This window comes from Crotalus tigris, unplaced genomic scaffold (assembly GCF_016545835.1).
Source record: "Crotalus tigris isolate CLP2741 ecotype Arizona unplaced genomic scaffold, ASM1654583v1 scf7180000019409.675750, whole genome shotgun sequence".
In the NCBI taxonomy this organism is placed as follows: Eukaryota; Metazoa; Chordata; class Lepidosauria; order Squamata; family Viperidae; genus Crotalus; species Crotalus tigris.
The window spans coordinates 417,041-433,572 of NW_024097523.1; the positions used below are offsets into that span (position 1 = coordinate 417,041).

A 16,532-nucleotide genomic window follows, 5' to 3' on the forward strand; every position below is an offset into this window, starting at 1 on the left:
CCTAGACAAATATGGCAGTTTCCTGCTGCAGATGTTCACTCTCCAGTCTCAGGAAGTCTGTGGGGGAGACTGATTGACAGTGAAAACAAAGATTACAATTACACAGTAGATTAGAATGCTTGAACATAGCTATGACTAAAACAAACCATAGCTCCCCAAGCACCAGGATCATAGACAGTTGTGGCTTGTTCTAAAGCAAAACCAGATGGCCCCAAGGGAAGGAGAACCTGACAAGACTTGTCACCAATTCACACACACAAGTACTTTTAGCAGGCCTGAATCTTGTGACTGTGGTATAGTCAGCCACAGATTAAAGAAATATATAATGTTCCCTGTCCCAAAAAATTCCATAATTCGCCAATCAAAAACGTGAAGTCATTTGAATTATTAAATATTGTATCTGAGTATTTTTCCTGTCTGGTTTAAAAATGCATTTCAGTGCATTTATGTAGACTGTGTTTTTGAAGTTGAACTGTGGTCTAAATATATTCTACTCTTTCCCATTCCTGTTCTTTTCTTTCAGCATAGAAAATGGCATTAGCTTTGATGTTCTCCTGTCCTGCCTGACATCTAAAAATCTTTCATCCTCCTTATCGCCTATATAGGCTGCCCTGAATCTTCCTGTCTAATTTTTTCCTCAACAGAGTTATTTTAATTTGTCCTAGTTGTAGTTCATGCAAATGCCAGGCGGGAAAACAAATACCCTATGCCAGGGGTAGGCAACCTTGGCTCTTTTATGACTCGTGGACTTTAACTCCCAGAATTCCTAAGCCAGCATGGCTGGCTCAGGAATTCTGGGAGTTGAAGTCCACGAGTCATAAAAGAGCCAAGGTTGCCTACCCCTGCCCTATGCCCTTCACAATTTCCAAGAACATTTTCATACCGTTAGTCTTCAAGCTTAGTCTCCAGATGCCACTGCCATGTTTCTTCATTCTTTCTCAAGCTTCTTCTTCTACATCTTGTTTCCTCTCCCCAGGAAACAGAGAATGAATTCCTATGGAGCTCACCTCCTCCGGTCACTGCAAGCTGTTGACTCTGGCCCAACTCTCAGACCTGCATAGCAGGAGACTATTGGCTCTCCCAGAGAGGAAAAACTGAAAAGAACTTCCTCAAATGAATAAAACAAATCTTGGACTCCATCAAGACTAAATTGGGTGAATCAACAGCTTCAGTGAATAAAGAGAATGAAAGCAAAGCTTCAAATAAAGAGAAAGGAAAACATAATGCTGACAAAAGCAGTGATCTGAGCAGGTGACTCAGCAATCTAAGCAAACAAAATGACAGTGAGAAGCTCAAAGAGGAGAAACGTGAGGAAAAAGCTTTCCCCAAACCACAGCTCATCTTAGACCTCACAATGGATGGTTCTGACAGTCACCCACCGGCCCCAGCATTTCTCAGTTTGCTCTTTCCTAGGTCAGGGGTAGGCAACCTTGGCTCTTTTATGACTCATGGACTTCAACTCCTAGAATTCCTGAGCTGGCATGGCTAAGCATGGAAACCTCTCCCTTTCCCCTCAGCATGGCTGGCTCAGGAATTCTGGGAGTTGAAGTCCACGAGTCATAAAAGAGCCAAAGTTGCCTACCCCTGACATACAGATCCTTCCTGCCCAAGGAGCTTCTGAGATCATACTGTCTACCTCAGTGGTTCTCAACCTTTTTAATGCCGCGACCCCCAACCGGTCGTAAGTCGAGGACTACTCAACCGGTCATAAGTCGAGGACTACTCAACTGGCGCAGCACCGTTTGCACAATGGGACTTTTGGTGGGCTCAGCATGGCAGAGACAGCCTGGACAATTCCTATTGGCTTTTGAAAGCCAATAGAATTAGACTCTATTTAAGAGAGTCTATTCTATTGGCTTTCAAAAGCCAATAGAATAAAAGGGAATAGCACAGCTAAGGAAAAGGGGAAAAAATGGCGGACTGCATTGTTTGGCGACCCCCGTGAAATGGTCGTTCGACCCCAAATGGGGTCCCGACCCACAGGTTGAGAACCACTGGTCTACCTACTTCCAAACCACAATCTTTTATAGCAATAGGCTAAGGACAAGCCAAAGCCATTCCTCAAGTTAAAATATAATATACCATACGACCCCTCCTCAAAAGATACATGGAGCTGTAATACCTTTTTCCCCACTTCCCATTTTTCAGCAGATATAATAGCTGAAGGAAAAGCAACAAACCCTTTTGAAATACTGTAAACTGCTTTTTCATTATCACTGATGCTGCAATTCTAAGTATGGTATGTCACATGACATACTCAAGAGTCAAGGCAAACATGTCCTTGAGACGCTGTCTGGCTGGGATATCTTCTTTTTCACTGCATTCACCTTTACACAAAATTTCAACTGAACCTCCTTAAGAAGGAAAATCTTTTTTTTTCCCCAATACTGGTTATCCTAAAAGCATAACAAAAAAAAATAATAGCAAAAATGCTTTCTAAATGCAGCAGTTGCTAGCTAGCAGTTAATTCAATAACTATTAATAATTAAATGATTAATTTAAATATTTGCTATAATTTATGCATCATTCATAACTACACCATAATTTACCATTCCAATGTGCAAGTACACATTTTCCTAAATGACTGAAAATACAGCATAGCCTTATTATTTACTGCTTTGAATGATACATGCTAATTTGGGATTAAGCATTCTTTGACCAAGTGACAAAATTAGTGGATCAGAGGAATGCTGTGGACATAATTTACTTGGACTTCAGTAAGGCATTTGATAAAGTAGATCACAACCTACTACTTGACAAGATAGAAAAATGTGGGGTAGACAGAACCACCACCAGATGGATCCGTAGCTGGCTGACCGGCCGTACTCAGCGAGTGGTCCTCAATGGAACTGCATCTATATGGAGGGAAGTGTGTAGTGGGGTGCCCCAGGGCTCTGTTCTGGGCCCAGTACTCTTCAACATCTTCATCAACGATTTGGATGAAGGGATAGATGGGGAACTCATCAAATTTGCAGATGACACCAAGCTGGCAGGAATAGCCAACACTCCAGAAGACAGGCTTCAGGTACAGAAGGATCTGGACAGACTTGAACACTGGGCACTAACTAACAAAATGAAATTCAATGGTGAAAAAAGCAAGGTTCTACATTTAGGCAAGAAAAACCAAATGCACAAGTACAGCATAGGTGGCACCATGCTCAATAGTAGTAACTGTGAGAGGGACCTCGGAGTCCTAGTAGACAATCACTTAAATATGAGCCAGCAGTGTGCTGCAGCTGCCAAAAAGGCCAACACAGTGCTAGGCTGCATTAACAGAGGGATAGAATCAAGATCACGTGAAGTATTAATACCACTCTTCAATGCCTTGGTAAGGCCACACTTGGAATACTGCATCCAGTTTTGGTCACCACGATGTAAAAAAGATGTTGAGACTCTAGAAAGAGTACAGAGAAGAGCAACAAAGATGATTAGGGGACTGGAGGCTAAAACATATAAGGAACGGTTGCTAGAATTGGGTATGTCTAGTTTAACGAAGAGAAGGACAAGGGGGGACATGATAGCAGTATTCCAATATCTCAGGGGCTGCCATAAAGAAGAGGGAATTAAGCTATTTTCCAAAGCACCTGAAGGCAGGACAAGAAGCAACGGGTGGAAACTAATCAAGGAGAGAAGCAACCTAGAACTAAGGAGAAACTTCCTGACAGTGAGAACAATTAATCAGTGGAACAGCTTGCCTCCAGAAGCAGTAAATGCTCCAACACTGGAAGTTTTTAAGAAGAGACTGGACAGCCATTTGTCCGAAATGGTGTAGGGTTTCCTGCCCGAGCAGGGGGTTGGACTAGATGACCTCCAAGGTCCCTTCCAACTTTACTATTATTATTATTATTAAGTAAGAAGCACCAATGTACACCATGTATACAAAAGTAATATGTATTTTGTCAATGCCAGCTGACCTGTGCAGGGCACGGGGGTTTTTGAGGGGATGGGAAAATACTAGATTTTGTTTACTTGAAAGCCAAGCATTAGCATTTGTGTAGAGAAAGATCCTACTAACAACATTTCGGCTCTCTAAATGTTCATTAATAAAAGGACAAGAATGAATATAAATTATGGGGTCCTTGGGCTTCCTGATCTTGGTTGTTTTCTTGCACACGTTTTATTACAAAACTAGGTAACATCATCAGTGTAGCACTGATGGTGTTATCTAATTTGGTAATGAAACGTCTGTAAGAAAACAACTAAGCTCAGAGAGCACCAGGGACCCCACAATTCAACCCTGGACTACAAATATTCTCTTCTATGAGTATAAATTACCTGATTCTTTATGTCTTTGCAGGAATCTTAGTAACTATCAATACTTGCTTTCTATCCTCAACTCAAGAACAAGGATATGAACTTTAGTGGTTAATGCCAGAGACAAGGAAAGTGCTGGAATTGTGGGATTCTAAAATCAAGTGCAGTCGAATACATAGTACAGCTCGCTATTTCTTAAAAACTCAGTGTATTTAAAGTATTAGCTAATTCTGCAGGGCAGAAACCTGAAAAATACAAAAAAAAGAGGGTTCAGTTAGTTGAATTATTTCTCTATGACATGTAGTTACCAAGATACTACCAATTTGAAGACAAGGACTGCACATACTAAATGTGAGGGGAAAGTCCCTACTTCCTTTATTTTTTCAATCAGACTTTTTTTTCCTTCTGTTCAATCGTGTCTGATTCTTAAGAGTCTGCCTGACGTGTCCCTGAAATTTTCTTGCTAAAGATTTCAGAGTGGTTTGCTATTGCCTCCATACTAAGTCTGAGAGAAAGTGATTGGCCCAAGGTCACCCAGCTGGCTTTGCGCCTAAGGCAGAACTATAACTCCAGTACCTTGGCTTCCAGCCTGGTGCCTTAAGCATTACACCAAGCAGGCTTTCTATGGCAACGTAATATAAATACTCTACAGAACTCGGCAGAAGGAAAAGCCAAATTATGACACATATATACAGATAAATAGTGCCTGTTTGGGAGGACAGAAAAGAGACCTTACATATTTCCTTCGTGGCTTTATGCAGAATAGTCTGTCCCAGTCTGTCTCTGAATTTTATTCTTTTAAGAATTTGGCTCAGATATGCCAACAAGGCAGAAACAAGAGTAAGTTGCCAAATGTTATTTCTTAGGCTATTTGTTATATGAATTGCTTGGCAGGGACTTTTATTTGGCCACCTGTAAAAGATGAATTACCCAGCAGCAGATGAGTGTAAATGCCAGCGGGGCAGAGTCTGTCCTTTAATGGAGGCTGCAACCAGTGAATACACTAAGCAGAGCTTGCATTTGTTCACTTTCACTGTGATTTGCTGTTGTTATTGTTGTTGTTCATACTGAAGGATGTAAGACCACCACTTGGGCTATATTTCCTTAAGAGAATTCATCAAAGATAGTTAGCTACCTGAGTCGTAAATTAATCCTGTCTGTTCCTTCTATGCATGGCACTTTTTGATTTCCAATCCAGCACATTCCCTATGCCTAACAAGCAAATGGATATGCTTTTTCAATAACCTGTGTCTTTAATTCTTAACTGTTTTCCACTGGTCACTATTCACAGTTGAACTGACTGGCTCCAAAGTAGGAGAAACTGGGAAAGGGAGCAAGGCGAGTCCCTAGGGTGATATCCAGATTGCCACTGTGCCCTCAGACATCTCTTCCTTTGCTCCTTGGCATTTTAAAAAGAATAATGTTTTTAAAGGGAAGTTGGCAGCAAGATATTGCAAAGGAAAGAGTTGGGGGTCCAACATCATTTTTATTTCCAAGTATGCCTACAGAGACCATGTTTTCTTTGAAAAAATTAAAGGCAAACTTGAAAAGGAGACAAATCTGAAGGAGTTTTGTAAGGATAAAAAAAATTAAATTGTTTATATTTCTAACTTTGCCTTACAAAGGAAAATTCAAGTGCAAAACGAAGAAAAACCTCATAAAAATTCATATTATAATAAATATAGCTAAAATCAAACAGAATATACCTATTGGTTTTAAGAAGACAATTCAATTTCCATATTTTTTTATCTGGACGTGAAAGACTATGCATTAAGTGGAACCATTTGTGTGGTAAAAGTTAAATGACCAAATTAAGGGACAAAAATGAGTTTTTGAAAAATAAATAAATTTAAAGCATAGCTTTCAGGAAAGCAAAGACTTTCCTTTATAATAAAGAACATATAATCACTGTGAGCATGTCCAGAATAGGCCTCAAAAACTTTCTAATGTGTCCTTTTTATAATTTGTAATGATTGTTTTTTCTCTCTTTCTTTCTTCTTTTTCTTTTTTATATATATACATTTTTAATGCATTATTATTCATATATATTTTTTTTTTATATATATATATATGCTTTATTCTTCGTCTACTTTCTTCTTTCTTCTTTCTCTCTCTCTCTTCTCTTTTTATTTTTTTTTTATTTTTTAGTATATATTATTCATTTTAAAGTTTATGTTATGTATATTATTATTATATATATTATTACTGTGATTTTTATTATTATTATTAATTATTTTATAAGTTGCAAATGTTATTTTTAAAATATTTGTTAAATAATCCTATATTCAGTTCTGGGAAGTCGGGGGGGGTGGGGTGGTTGGGGAGGGGGGGGTGGATTTTTATTTGTAAAACTTTTGAAAAATTTCAATAAAAAAAAAAAAAAAACTTTCTAATGTGTCTGAAGGGGTTGAAGAGAGTGACTGATAACATTCTAGCACAGGGGTGGGAAACATGGCCCTTTTATGACTTGTGGACTTCAACTCCCAGAATTCCTAAGACAGACATGCTGGCTGAAGTCCGCGAGTCATAAAAGGGCCATGGTCCCCCACCTGTTCTAGCAAATCAATGCTTGGGGCAACCATTCTGGAAATGAGCAAGCCTCTTCCCCCAGCAGCCATTTTGCAAGAGTGCCACAATATGTTCCCAAGTTCCAGATGTGTCCATCGGGCCCAAAGAATGCGCTTATTACACTCATGGAAAGATGCAATGTGACAATGCTGCAGGTTATGCTCTTCTCTTCTGGCTTACTCTTACTCTTCTCTTCTGGCTTACTCAAGGCTAGGAGAGCCCACTGGCCTCCAGAGGAAGTGTCAGACTCCTATCCTAACCCTACTTTTTCTCCTCCACAGGTTTTTACCCGCTACGGAAAGTGCTACACCTTCAATTCTGGCCAGTCTGACAAGCCACCCCTGGTCACCATGAAGGGGGGCACCGGCAATGGTTTGGAGATCATGCTGGACATTCAACAGGACGAATACCTTCCAGTCTGGGGAGAGACAGGTAAAAGCGCTCCCTCCTTTCCTATCCCTGCATCAGTTTCTCATTTCTCCTCATGACAGAATCCCTCATGCATCGGTCTGCACTACCCATCCCTAGACAGCCTCAGTTCGCCAAACCTCCCCCTCCCCTCCTCCCAAGTCTCCCTCCACTCAATCATCTCCTAGACTTGCACAACCTCCTGGCATCCTCTTCTTGCCTTTCCACACCTGTTACCTTACTCAGCCTCCCCCTCTTCGCTCCTGTCCTGCTCACCATAGCAACCAGCTTAGCAAGGCCAAACAGGTAGCAGCTTCTTATCCAGAAATAACATTTTGTTCTGTTAAGGGAAAAATGTGTTTTTCAAACTGCAGGAGCTGGTGAAGCCAGAGTCCCTAATCAAAGGTCATCAAGAGGCTACCTGGAAAGCATGTTTGCATTCCTAGCTGGCTTTCAATTTCTAGGGAGAGGAAGAGGGAGGGAGGGAGGGAGGGAGGGAGGGAGGGAGGGAGAGAGATTGAGATTGATTGAGAGAGAGAGAGAGAGAGAGAGAGAGAGAGAGAGAGAGAGAGAGAGAGAGAGAGAGAGAGTAGTGGGGAGGAAGGCTGGCTTCTGTGAGTCTTTGGGTATTTTGATTCTGGTCAATCACCGTCCTAAAACTGCTGCATAATAGATCAAGGATTAGGACGGGGAACAGCATGTTGCCAGAAACATCTCTTTTGGTATTTACCAGCTACGCCTTTCTGCTCGATTTTAATGTTTTATCGCATCTTTTAGTTTAAAGAAATACATGGAAAGCTGGTGTGCTGCAAAGGGAACGCTCAATTTCTAGATCATCTTTATTCATTAGAAGGCCTCTGGGCTTCCTTAGACAATGAAAACAGGAGGGGGATTGTAGCCCAGTGTTTCACTGGAAAGAGTGCCCAGCTGCTCAGAAAAAAAAACAAAACAAAGGGTAAGTCTAGACCAGGGGTAGGCAACCTTGGCTCTTTTATGACTCGTGGACTTCAACTCCTAGAATTCCTGTGCCAGCACAGCTGGCTCAGAATTCTGGGAGTTGAAGTCCACGAGTCATAAAAGAGCCAAGGTTGCCTACCCCTGGTCTAGAGCAAAATTCAGACTGCAAGTTCATCCATTTGCAGTCTGAATTTTGATTGTCTGCAATTGATTTCATCTATCCTGGCAGCCATTTTGTGACAACACCCAAAAGAGGCTCCCCAAAGGCACTCACTGGCCCAGAAAGGTTGTTAATCCCTAACACAAGGGGGAAATTATGGCAGGTGTGTGTTGAGAGGAGGATAGCCCTGTAACCTCAGCATCATGCTTCTCCTTGATGAATAGACACATCTCTTGACGTTCCTTGGGATTGGAGGGTGTCCGAATGAAAGAAAGAGCCCATCTCACTTGCTCTTGCCATGCTTTCTGTTTCTCCATGCCACAGATGAGACATCCTTTGAAGCTGGGATTAAAGTGCAGATCCACAGCCAGGATGAGCCGCCCTTCATTGACCAGCTGGGATTTGGAGTGGCACCTGGCTTCCAGACGTTTGTGTCCTGCCAAGAGCAGCGGGTCAGTTGAAGACACATTTACTCTATTTAAAAAGTCTTCTTGTAGCCATACTAAAGTGCAGGAATGGTTTTATGATTAAGGGCCTGGGCTAGGAGCAGGAGCACCTGGGTTCATACCCATCCTCAGCCATGGAAGACTCACTGAACGATTTCTCAGCACAACCTACCTCACAAGATACGTTTATTGAATAAAACATGTTTTATTCATATTTTATCATGAGTAAAAATTGAAGGTGGTATTATGTACGCTGCCTTGAGTTTCTGGAAGAAAAGCAAGATAATGGGTGAATGTAAATTGATGCCGGGGTGGGGGGGGAGAGAAACAGAAGTGTCTTGCAATGTTTTTTCTTCCGGTCTCCTTTGAAAAGAATGGCTTAGAACAGGGGTCCTCAACCTTGGCAACTTGAAGACCTGTGGACTTTAACTCCCAGAATTCCTCAGCCAGCAAAGTTGCCAAAGTTGAGGACTCCTGGCTTAGATTGAAACATCCCTGGAATCTCATCAAGGAACCAGGCTGAGTTCAAATGGCTAAGCAAGGATAGGCAACCTTGGCTCTTTTATGACTTGTGGACTTCAACTCCCAGAATTCCTGAGCCAACTCAGGAATTCTGGGAGTTAAAGTCCACGAGTCATAAAAGAGCCAAGGTTGCCTACCCCTGGGCTAGTGCTACTGAGTAAGGCGCAGTGACTTTTAGAGTTGTGTCCTTGTCTACACAGGGATATCTAGTAGTAGTATTATTTTATGTGTTTATTGCTACCTTATTTCATTTGTAAACTCTACTGAATCTATATATATATGATGTTATCATTAGAGGCAAATAGAGCTTTTCTTTTTGTCTTAGGAAAGATTAAAGAGATATTGACCTTCTCATTCTATCCTCTGTTGTTCAGCTTATCTATCTTCCTTCACCTTGGGGTGAATGCAAGTCAGTGACAGTGGAGTCTGAATTCTATGACACCTATAGCATCACTGCTTGCCGCATAGATTGTGAAACCCGCTACTTGGTAGAGAACTGCAACTGTCGTATGGTGCATATGCCTGGTAAGAAGGAAGGACTGATCTGAAGGGAAGCTAAGGACCAGAGTCCATAGCAGTTGTAAAAATACAGAAAAATCATCTTCTTAAAAGGAATTATTGAGCCCTTTACAAGATGAGGATTTCTCTGCTGATGTATGGAGCACATTCCATCATGTAAACACTATTTTGATAGGGTTTCCTGCCTGAGCAGGGAGTTGGACTCGATGACCTCCAAGATCCCTTCCAACTTTATTATTATTATTAAATGGTGGGCTAACATGTCACATTTACTTGTATAACAATAGATTGCCTGTGTTAATACCTGCAGAGCCCAAGGTTAGCTGGATTAGATATCTTTTTTAGGGTGGTCTCTAGAATGAATCAGGAATGTAGAGAACAATTACATGACTGTAATAAATGTAATAATATTCCTCAGTTGGACTCATCTCCCAGTTTTGCATTCTCCAGAATCACTGTTCTGAATTCAAAATAGTAATGAAATAAGGTCGAGCCCCTTGAAGTTAAGATTCAGTTTGAAACATGAGATGGGGATGGGAAATGAATATTGACAGTTAAGTGTAGTCATATTGGAGATACCAGTACATCAGTAGAGAGGGGTCAAGCAGATGCTGTGCTGAAACTCTGCATAGGCTAGGAATCCTCTGCCCAGCTTCAGTCCAATTCTTAACCAAGTCAGCTGACTGCTGATAGTGCTGGACAGCTCCTCTTGAAGACCGAAGTGGAGTGAGCTATTGCTAACTCTCAAATACCCAGCAAACACCACAGTCCAGAATTACAACCCTGTCAACCGTTTCAGTTTAATAAGCAAGCAGGAAATGAAAATCAGGTTGAGTCATAAAGCACAAGATTTATAGTGTAGATAAGGGGTGTCAAACTCGCAACGTCATGTGACGTGTCTCAACGTTTCATGACTTCTTTTCCATTGCTGGCCATGGGGTGGGCGCAGTTTCAGCATGACGCATCCAGCCCGTGGGCCGGCAGTTTGACACCCCTGGTGCAGAAGGTCCCAGTTCCTCAGTTGGAAAAAAGGAGTCCCTGCAGATTTTACTCTGCTAGCCGTTGCTGACTATAGGGGGCAATGCTCATCCCAAGGCCACTGACTGTCCGAAGATGTTTCCGCAGTCATGTGACCAGCATGATGTTGCAGAGCGCTGTTTCTTCCCAACCGAAGTGGTACCTATTTATCTACTCACATTTGCATGCTTTCAAACTGCTAGATGGGCAGGAGCTGGGCGAAGATGGGAGCTCACCCTGTTGCATGATGCTTGGGTCTCAAACCCAGGCTGTTGGCTTTCCAGCTGACAAGCCCAGTGTCTTAACCTCTAGCCATAGCACTACCCAACACTCAACTGGGCCTCCAGTTTAAAATTTTTCAGGTAGCAGCAGTAGGATTACTGTTGCAATCAAAAACAATATTGCATCGAGGTGTCAAACTGGCAGCCTGCAGGCCGAATGCATCACGTGCAGGGCACGCCTACCCCAGCTCCACAAAAAAGTTGCGATACATCATGATACATTATATGATGTGATCGAGTTTGATACCCCTGCACTAGATGAACCAATATAAGAATGTGCTATATGTTAATCTGCATAATATATTCAGCTGTGGAATTAATTGTTGTAGGTTTTCAATTCCTTAGATGATTATGATGGTGATGATGATACATATACCATCTTTCCTCTTATATTGGGAACCAAGGGCAATGTACAAAAGAATATGAAACAATCTTCTGTTGCTGCTTCTAAGCCATTTTACTGCATTATCTTCTTCATATGAGAAAAGCTAGCAAATCAGTATCGTATACCTGATTTCATAACATCTAATAAACAGTCCAATTTGTTGCATGATGACATAATTAAGCTCAAATTGAACCACCTACAAGTGAAAAAAAAATGTTGAAGTCATGTGAACATTCCTAAAAAAAGCAGAAATAAATCATATCGTTACATGGGTTAGCTTTTTTCAAATTGTCGATTTCCACATAATTCATCACAATTTCCACCATGTCCTCACAAAATAATATGCTAATTCATATGATAATATGTAGTCTACCTAGTCTGTGCTATGCACCTAAATAGCTCTAGCTTCATAGAAGTAGGGTTGTGCAATAATCTATATTCAGAATGCTATTTTCTCAAAACATGAATATTTTCATTTATTTTCGAAGAAACTACCAACATTGCCCCAAAGCAATGGAAGTAAGGTCTTTTTTACAGTTTCTGAAAATATTCTTTAAAAGTGCTTCTTATTGTGTTTCATCTCTAATTATGACTTTTCCTAATTGAGGCACTCCCATTCTCTAGTTCTAAGGCATGCTTTAACAGATCCCAGGGCTCTTTCAGCCACTCCACCTTGATCTGTACAGAGTCTGTCTTGTTAATGAGAATACCTCTTCCAAATATGTAATTAGCATAATCATAACAAGGAAGTGAATTAATTATTTCACTCAGCTGCATCTCATAGGGAGGAGTAGGCAGAATAGCATAGACAAACGATGAGAAAATGAGAGAAGAGTATTTTTCAGATTACATTTCAAACCTGACAGAAATTGATATGGTATCATTATTTTGGATAGATGATAGACAAGTAAGGACGTGGATCAATCAATGCAGAGATTTGAATTCAGTTTTGCTTGTATAATGCAACACTGTATTCAGATTTAGTGTAGATTTTGTCTAAAAGGGTTACCTTGAGATGCAGAGAAAATACAGCCACTGACAATATCTTCATTAACTTTACCATTTTTAATTGGATACATTGTTTGCATAATGTATTAAAACAACATTTGCTCTCTATGGAAAATTAAGGACCAGTTTCTATAACTAGAGCAGCTCAGCTCTAAAACTTTCCCTCGATCATTTTAAGTAGGATACCTAGTATTAGAATACATCCCCTAAGAAGGAAAATGTGTTCCTTTTTCAAAGTGTGAGGATGGAAAGCACTAAGATTAGATTTTCTTCTGCTTGAGGTTTTTTTTTTTTTCTATATCTAGAATTTAGGAAACGGGAATAATGACACTACAGGTAGACCTCGCTTAATAATCTCACTGTTTAGTGATTGTTGAAAGTTACGACAGTGTTGAAAAAGTAGCTTTACGACCAGCCCTTTGTACTTAGGACTGTCGCAATGCCTCTACAGTCCTGTGATCGAGATTTCTGCACTTTGCAATTAGCAGGTGTTTACAACTGTTGCAGAGTTCTGTGTTCACGTGATCACTGTCTGCATGCTTAACAGTTGGCTTCCAACAAGCAAAGTCAACTGAGAAGTCAACAGTAAAATCGTAAGATGTGGTCATGTGATGTCTTGCTTAACAACCACATCACTTAGCAACAGAATTGCTGGTCCCAATTGTGTTTGTTAATCAAGAGCTACCAGTAAAGGGTTTTCTCTTATTTCTAGTTATAATACAGAATCTGGAACATAGAAAGTTCATAGAGAAGGGGATCTGGCAAATAATTTCTCCACTGCGTGGATATTCCAGATATAAAAGCAACAGAAGACACTGTAAGGCTCATTGTCACATTAAAGGAAGGTTCGTAGCCCAGTAATAATAGAAGACCTGCTTTGCGCACAGAACGGTCCAGGTTTAATCGTTGGGGCTGAAAAAAAATGATACATGAAAAAAAATGGCGTGTCAATGAGTGGCAGTTCTCTCATTTCCTACTGTGAATTCCTAGGGCAGGGTTAATTTCAACTAGTAAATATATTTCAGCTTTAAATATGTTCCACAAAGAAAGATGGAGAGGCAGCATTTCTAGAAATAAATATAGCAACAAAATCAAGATAGTTCCAAATATACATTCTCTTCCTTTTTATTCAAGTGTTTATGTATTATAGGTGTTAGACCTCTCATAAAATCCATTTCTGTAAGTGTTGTACTGGCCCTTTAAACTATGGTGCTGACCTAATAAAAATCAACAGTAATTCCAGACTTACCAAATCATACATTGAAAAACTCCAACAGCATAATATAATACAAGGACAGTCATTAAAACCTAAGTATTATCTACCAAAAGGGGAAAAATTGACTTGGTTCCTCACCAAAAGGTGATGATAGAAATATACGGTTTATGTTTATACACACATACACTTTTTCGCTCACCCAATATATCTGTCCATATCATAACTTGTATGTAGATGTGCATATATTTAAGAATGTACATATAACCTGCCATACACCACACTCCAAACAGAATAGAATAGAATGCCAGTAGAATACCAAGATAAAATAACCTTCAGCTCTTTGAGCTCCTTAACACAAGACAAGATATAAAACAAGTGAAGATTTAAACTAAATAACTTAAATTGTTTGACTCTAAAATAAGACACCCTGTTTGTAAAATTATTTGATTCCCTCAATCATTTGCACCTTTCAGACATGCTTGTAAAAACTTTCCTCCCTCTTTCCAACAGAAGGAAAGCAGGATGGAGAAGGGTGAGGGGAGAGATTTGTTGCACTGAGAAGAAAAGGAACAAGAATGTGGAGAACAATGAGAGAGAGAGAGAGAGAGAGAGAGAGAGAGAGAGAGAGAGAGAGATCCTATTTAGATATTAAGCGTGGAAATTCAGCAAGAATGAACTCTGCCTTAAATAACTGCTCACATCAAAGCATAACATCACTTCATGTTGTTTTGTAGGTGATGCTCCCTACTGCACCCCTGAGCAGTACAAAGAATGTGCAGATCCTGCCCTTGGTAAGGACCAATAAGCATCACCTCTCGAGTCTCTTAAAATGACATATTATGAACTGTTTTGGTATTTTGTTATTTGAAACCATTGTGACTTCTCCCTCCCTTTGGGATCTCCAGACTTCTTAGTGGAGCGAGACAATAATTATTGTGTATGTAAGATGCCTTGCAACGTCACTCGCTATGGTAAAGAGCTGTCCATGGTGAAGATCCCCAGCAAGGCCTCAGCCAAGTATTTGGCCAAGAAATACAACAAGAGTGAACAGTACATTGGGTGAGTTTTTTTTTTCCCCTGGCTGAGTTTTGTCCAACCCATCTATTACCATGTTTTTCTGCACTTCCCCTTCCTGTCCTCACTAACTGGCCAAAACAGAAACAATTAAGACACCAGCATCCACCATCAGGGCAAATCTGTAAGTATTGTAGAGATAGCCCAGAGATTTAGAACTGAGGGACAGCGCTGGAGAGAGGCAAATAAGGAAAGACCAGATAAGACAGCCATGCAATGAAGAAGGTACTGTTTCGCCCTTCCTTCACATTAAAAACAATTTTCTTAGAAAGTGGAAGTACTCCAGGAGAACATTTCTTCCTTTCCCAGCTGGTGAACAGGTATTTGAGTACTCATATTATGTCCAGTTTTACCCCTCCCTAGATCAGGAATCCCTGTGCTCAATCATTCAAGCTCTGGTCATCACACACCTGGACTACTGCAATGCGCTTTACATGAGGCTACCCTTGAGGAGCATTCAGAACTACGACTGGTGCAGAGTATGGCAGCGTGGGCAATCTTCAAGGCTCCTAGAGTGAGCCATATTATACCCATGAGGTGCCCTGATTGCCAGTCTGGTTCCAGGTGTAATTCAAGATGTCGGTGATCACTTTTAAAGCCTGCATGGCATGGGTCCAGATTATCTGAGGAACTGTCTTACCCCAGTGGGACTGGCCCGCTTTACCCATGCTGGCAGAGGGAGCATGCTGCAAACCTCGTTGGTTAAGGAATTCTGGCTGGCGGGGTCCAGGAGAAGAGCCTTCTCTTCTGTGGCTCCTGCCCTTTGGAACATTTTGTCCTGCAAGGTGACAACCTTCCACAAAAAATGAAGATCTGGCTCTGCCAGATGGCTTGGTGCCCCATTGGGGGAGGATCACACTGGAGTGGTTGATGAACCAATAGAAGATTCCACCTCCCCCCCCTGCACAACTTGCCCCCCTCCTCATCTTTAATTATAATTGTATTTTTATTGTTATTAGTAATATTTTCTCATGGTTTTATTGTTTTTAATGTTGTGAGCCACCAGAGTTGCCATCTTCGCTTATAATTTCATTTTATTGTTATTAGTAATATTTCTCCTGGTTTTATTGTTTTTAATATTGGAGGGAGGGAGGGAGAAAATGATTGATAGAAAGTTAGATAGGGTTCCCGTCTCTTTTTGGGGTCAGTCCTGTTCTTCTACATATCCTGTGATGATTTCACAAAAAGCTATAACCATCACTTGTGTCTTTAAGTCTATACATGCAAGTGTGTGTGTCTGTTCTCACTTCTGCAGCAATGGATGCTTGTATTTCTGAGTTGGTCACTAGTCAAAACTCCAAACCTGGGCATAGGGTCTAGTTACAGGATTTTTTGGTGGGCAGATTTCAAAGTTTGGCTCCCTTTCACTTCCCTTCATCGTATGCAGGGAGAACATCCTGGTTCTGGACATCTTCTTTGAGGCTTTGAACTATGAAACTATCGAGCAGAAGAAAGCATATGAAGTAGCTGGACTGCTGGGTGAGATCACTTTTTTTCTGACTGCTAGTTGGAGCAGATCCTATAGATGCCAGACTTCCAGGGCAGGGGTGACCTTCGGGGCTAACTTCAATGTAATGCAACATCTTCATGTTCCCCCTTTCCCCTCAATGTGGGTTGGCACAACTGGGGATTACCCAGAGAGGGAAATTATTCTACTTAAGGAGCATGCCAAGATTAGGGATTGGGATGCATCTAAAGACCTGACATATGTCTTCCT

The 16,532-nt window shown here is 40.9% G+C and overlaps 1 protein-coding gene across 3 annotated transcripts in view; it reads left to right on the forward strand.

Annotated features, from left to right (window-relative positions):
- The window catches only part of ASIC1 (acid sensing ion channel subunit 1), a 217,891-nt gene that overhangs the window by 197,404 nt on the left and 3,955 nt on the right, over nucleotides 1-16,532 (forward strand). For all 3 annotated transcript variants that reach the window (XM_039362271.1, XM_039362269.1, XM_039362270.1), the window contains 6 exons: nucleotides 7,104-7,254; nucleotides 8,672-8,799; nucleotides 9,690-9,840; nucleotides 14,476-14,532; nucleotides 14,647-14,800; nucleotides 16,203-16,294. In XM_039362271.1, the coding sequence (XP_039218205.1) occupies nucleotides 7,104-7,254; nucleotides 8,672-8,799; nucleotides 9,690-9,840; nucleotides 14,476-14,532; nucleotides 14,647-14,800; nucleotides 16,203-16,294 (733 nt within the window). The remainder of the gene's footprint in view (nucleotides 1-7,103; nucleotides 7,255-8,671; nucleotides 8,800-9,689; nucleotides 9,841-14,475; nucleotides 14,533-14,646; nucleotides 14,801-16,202; nucleotides 16,295-16,532) is intronic.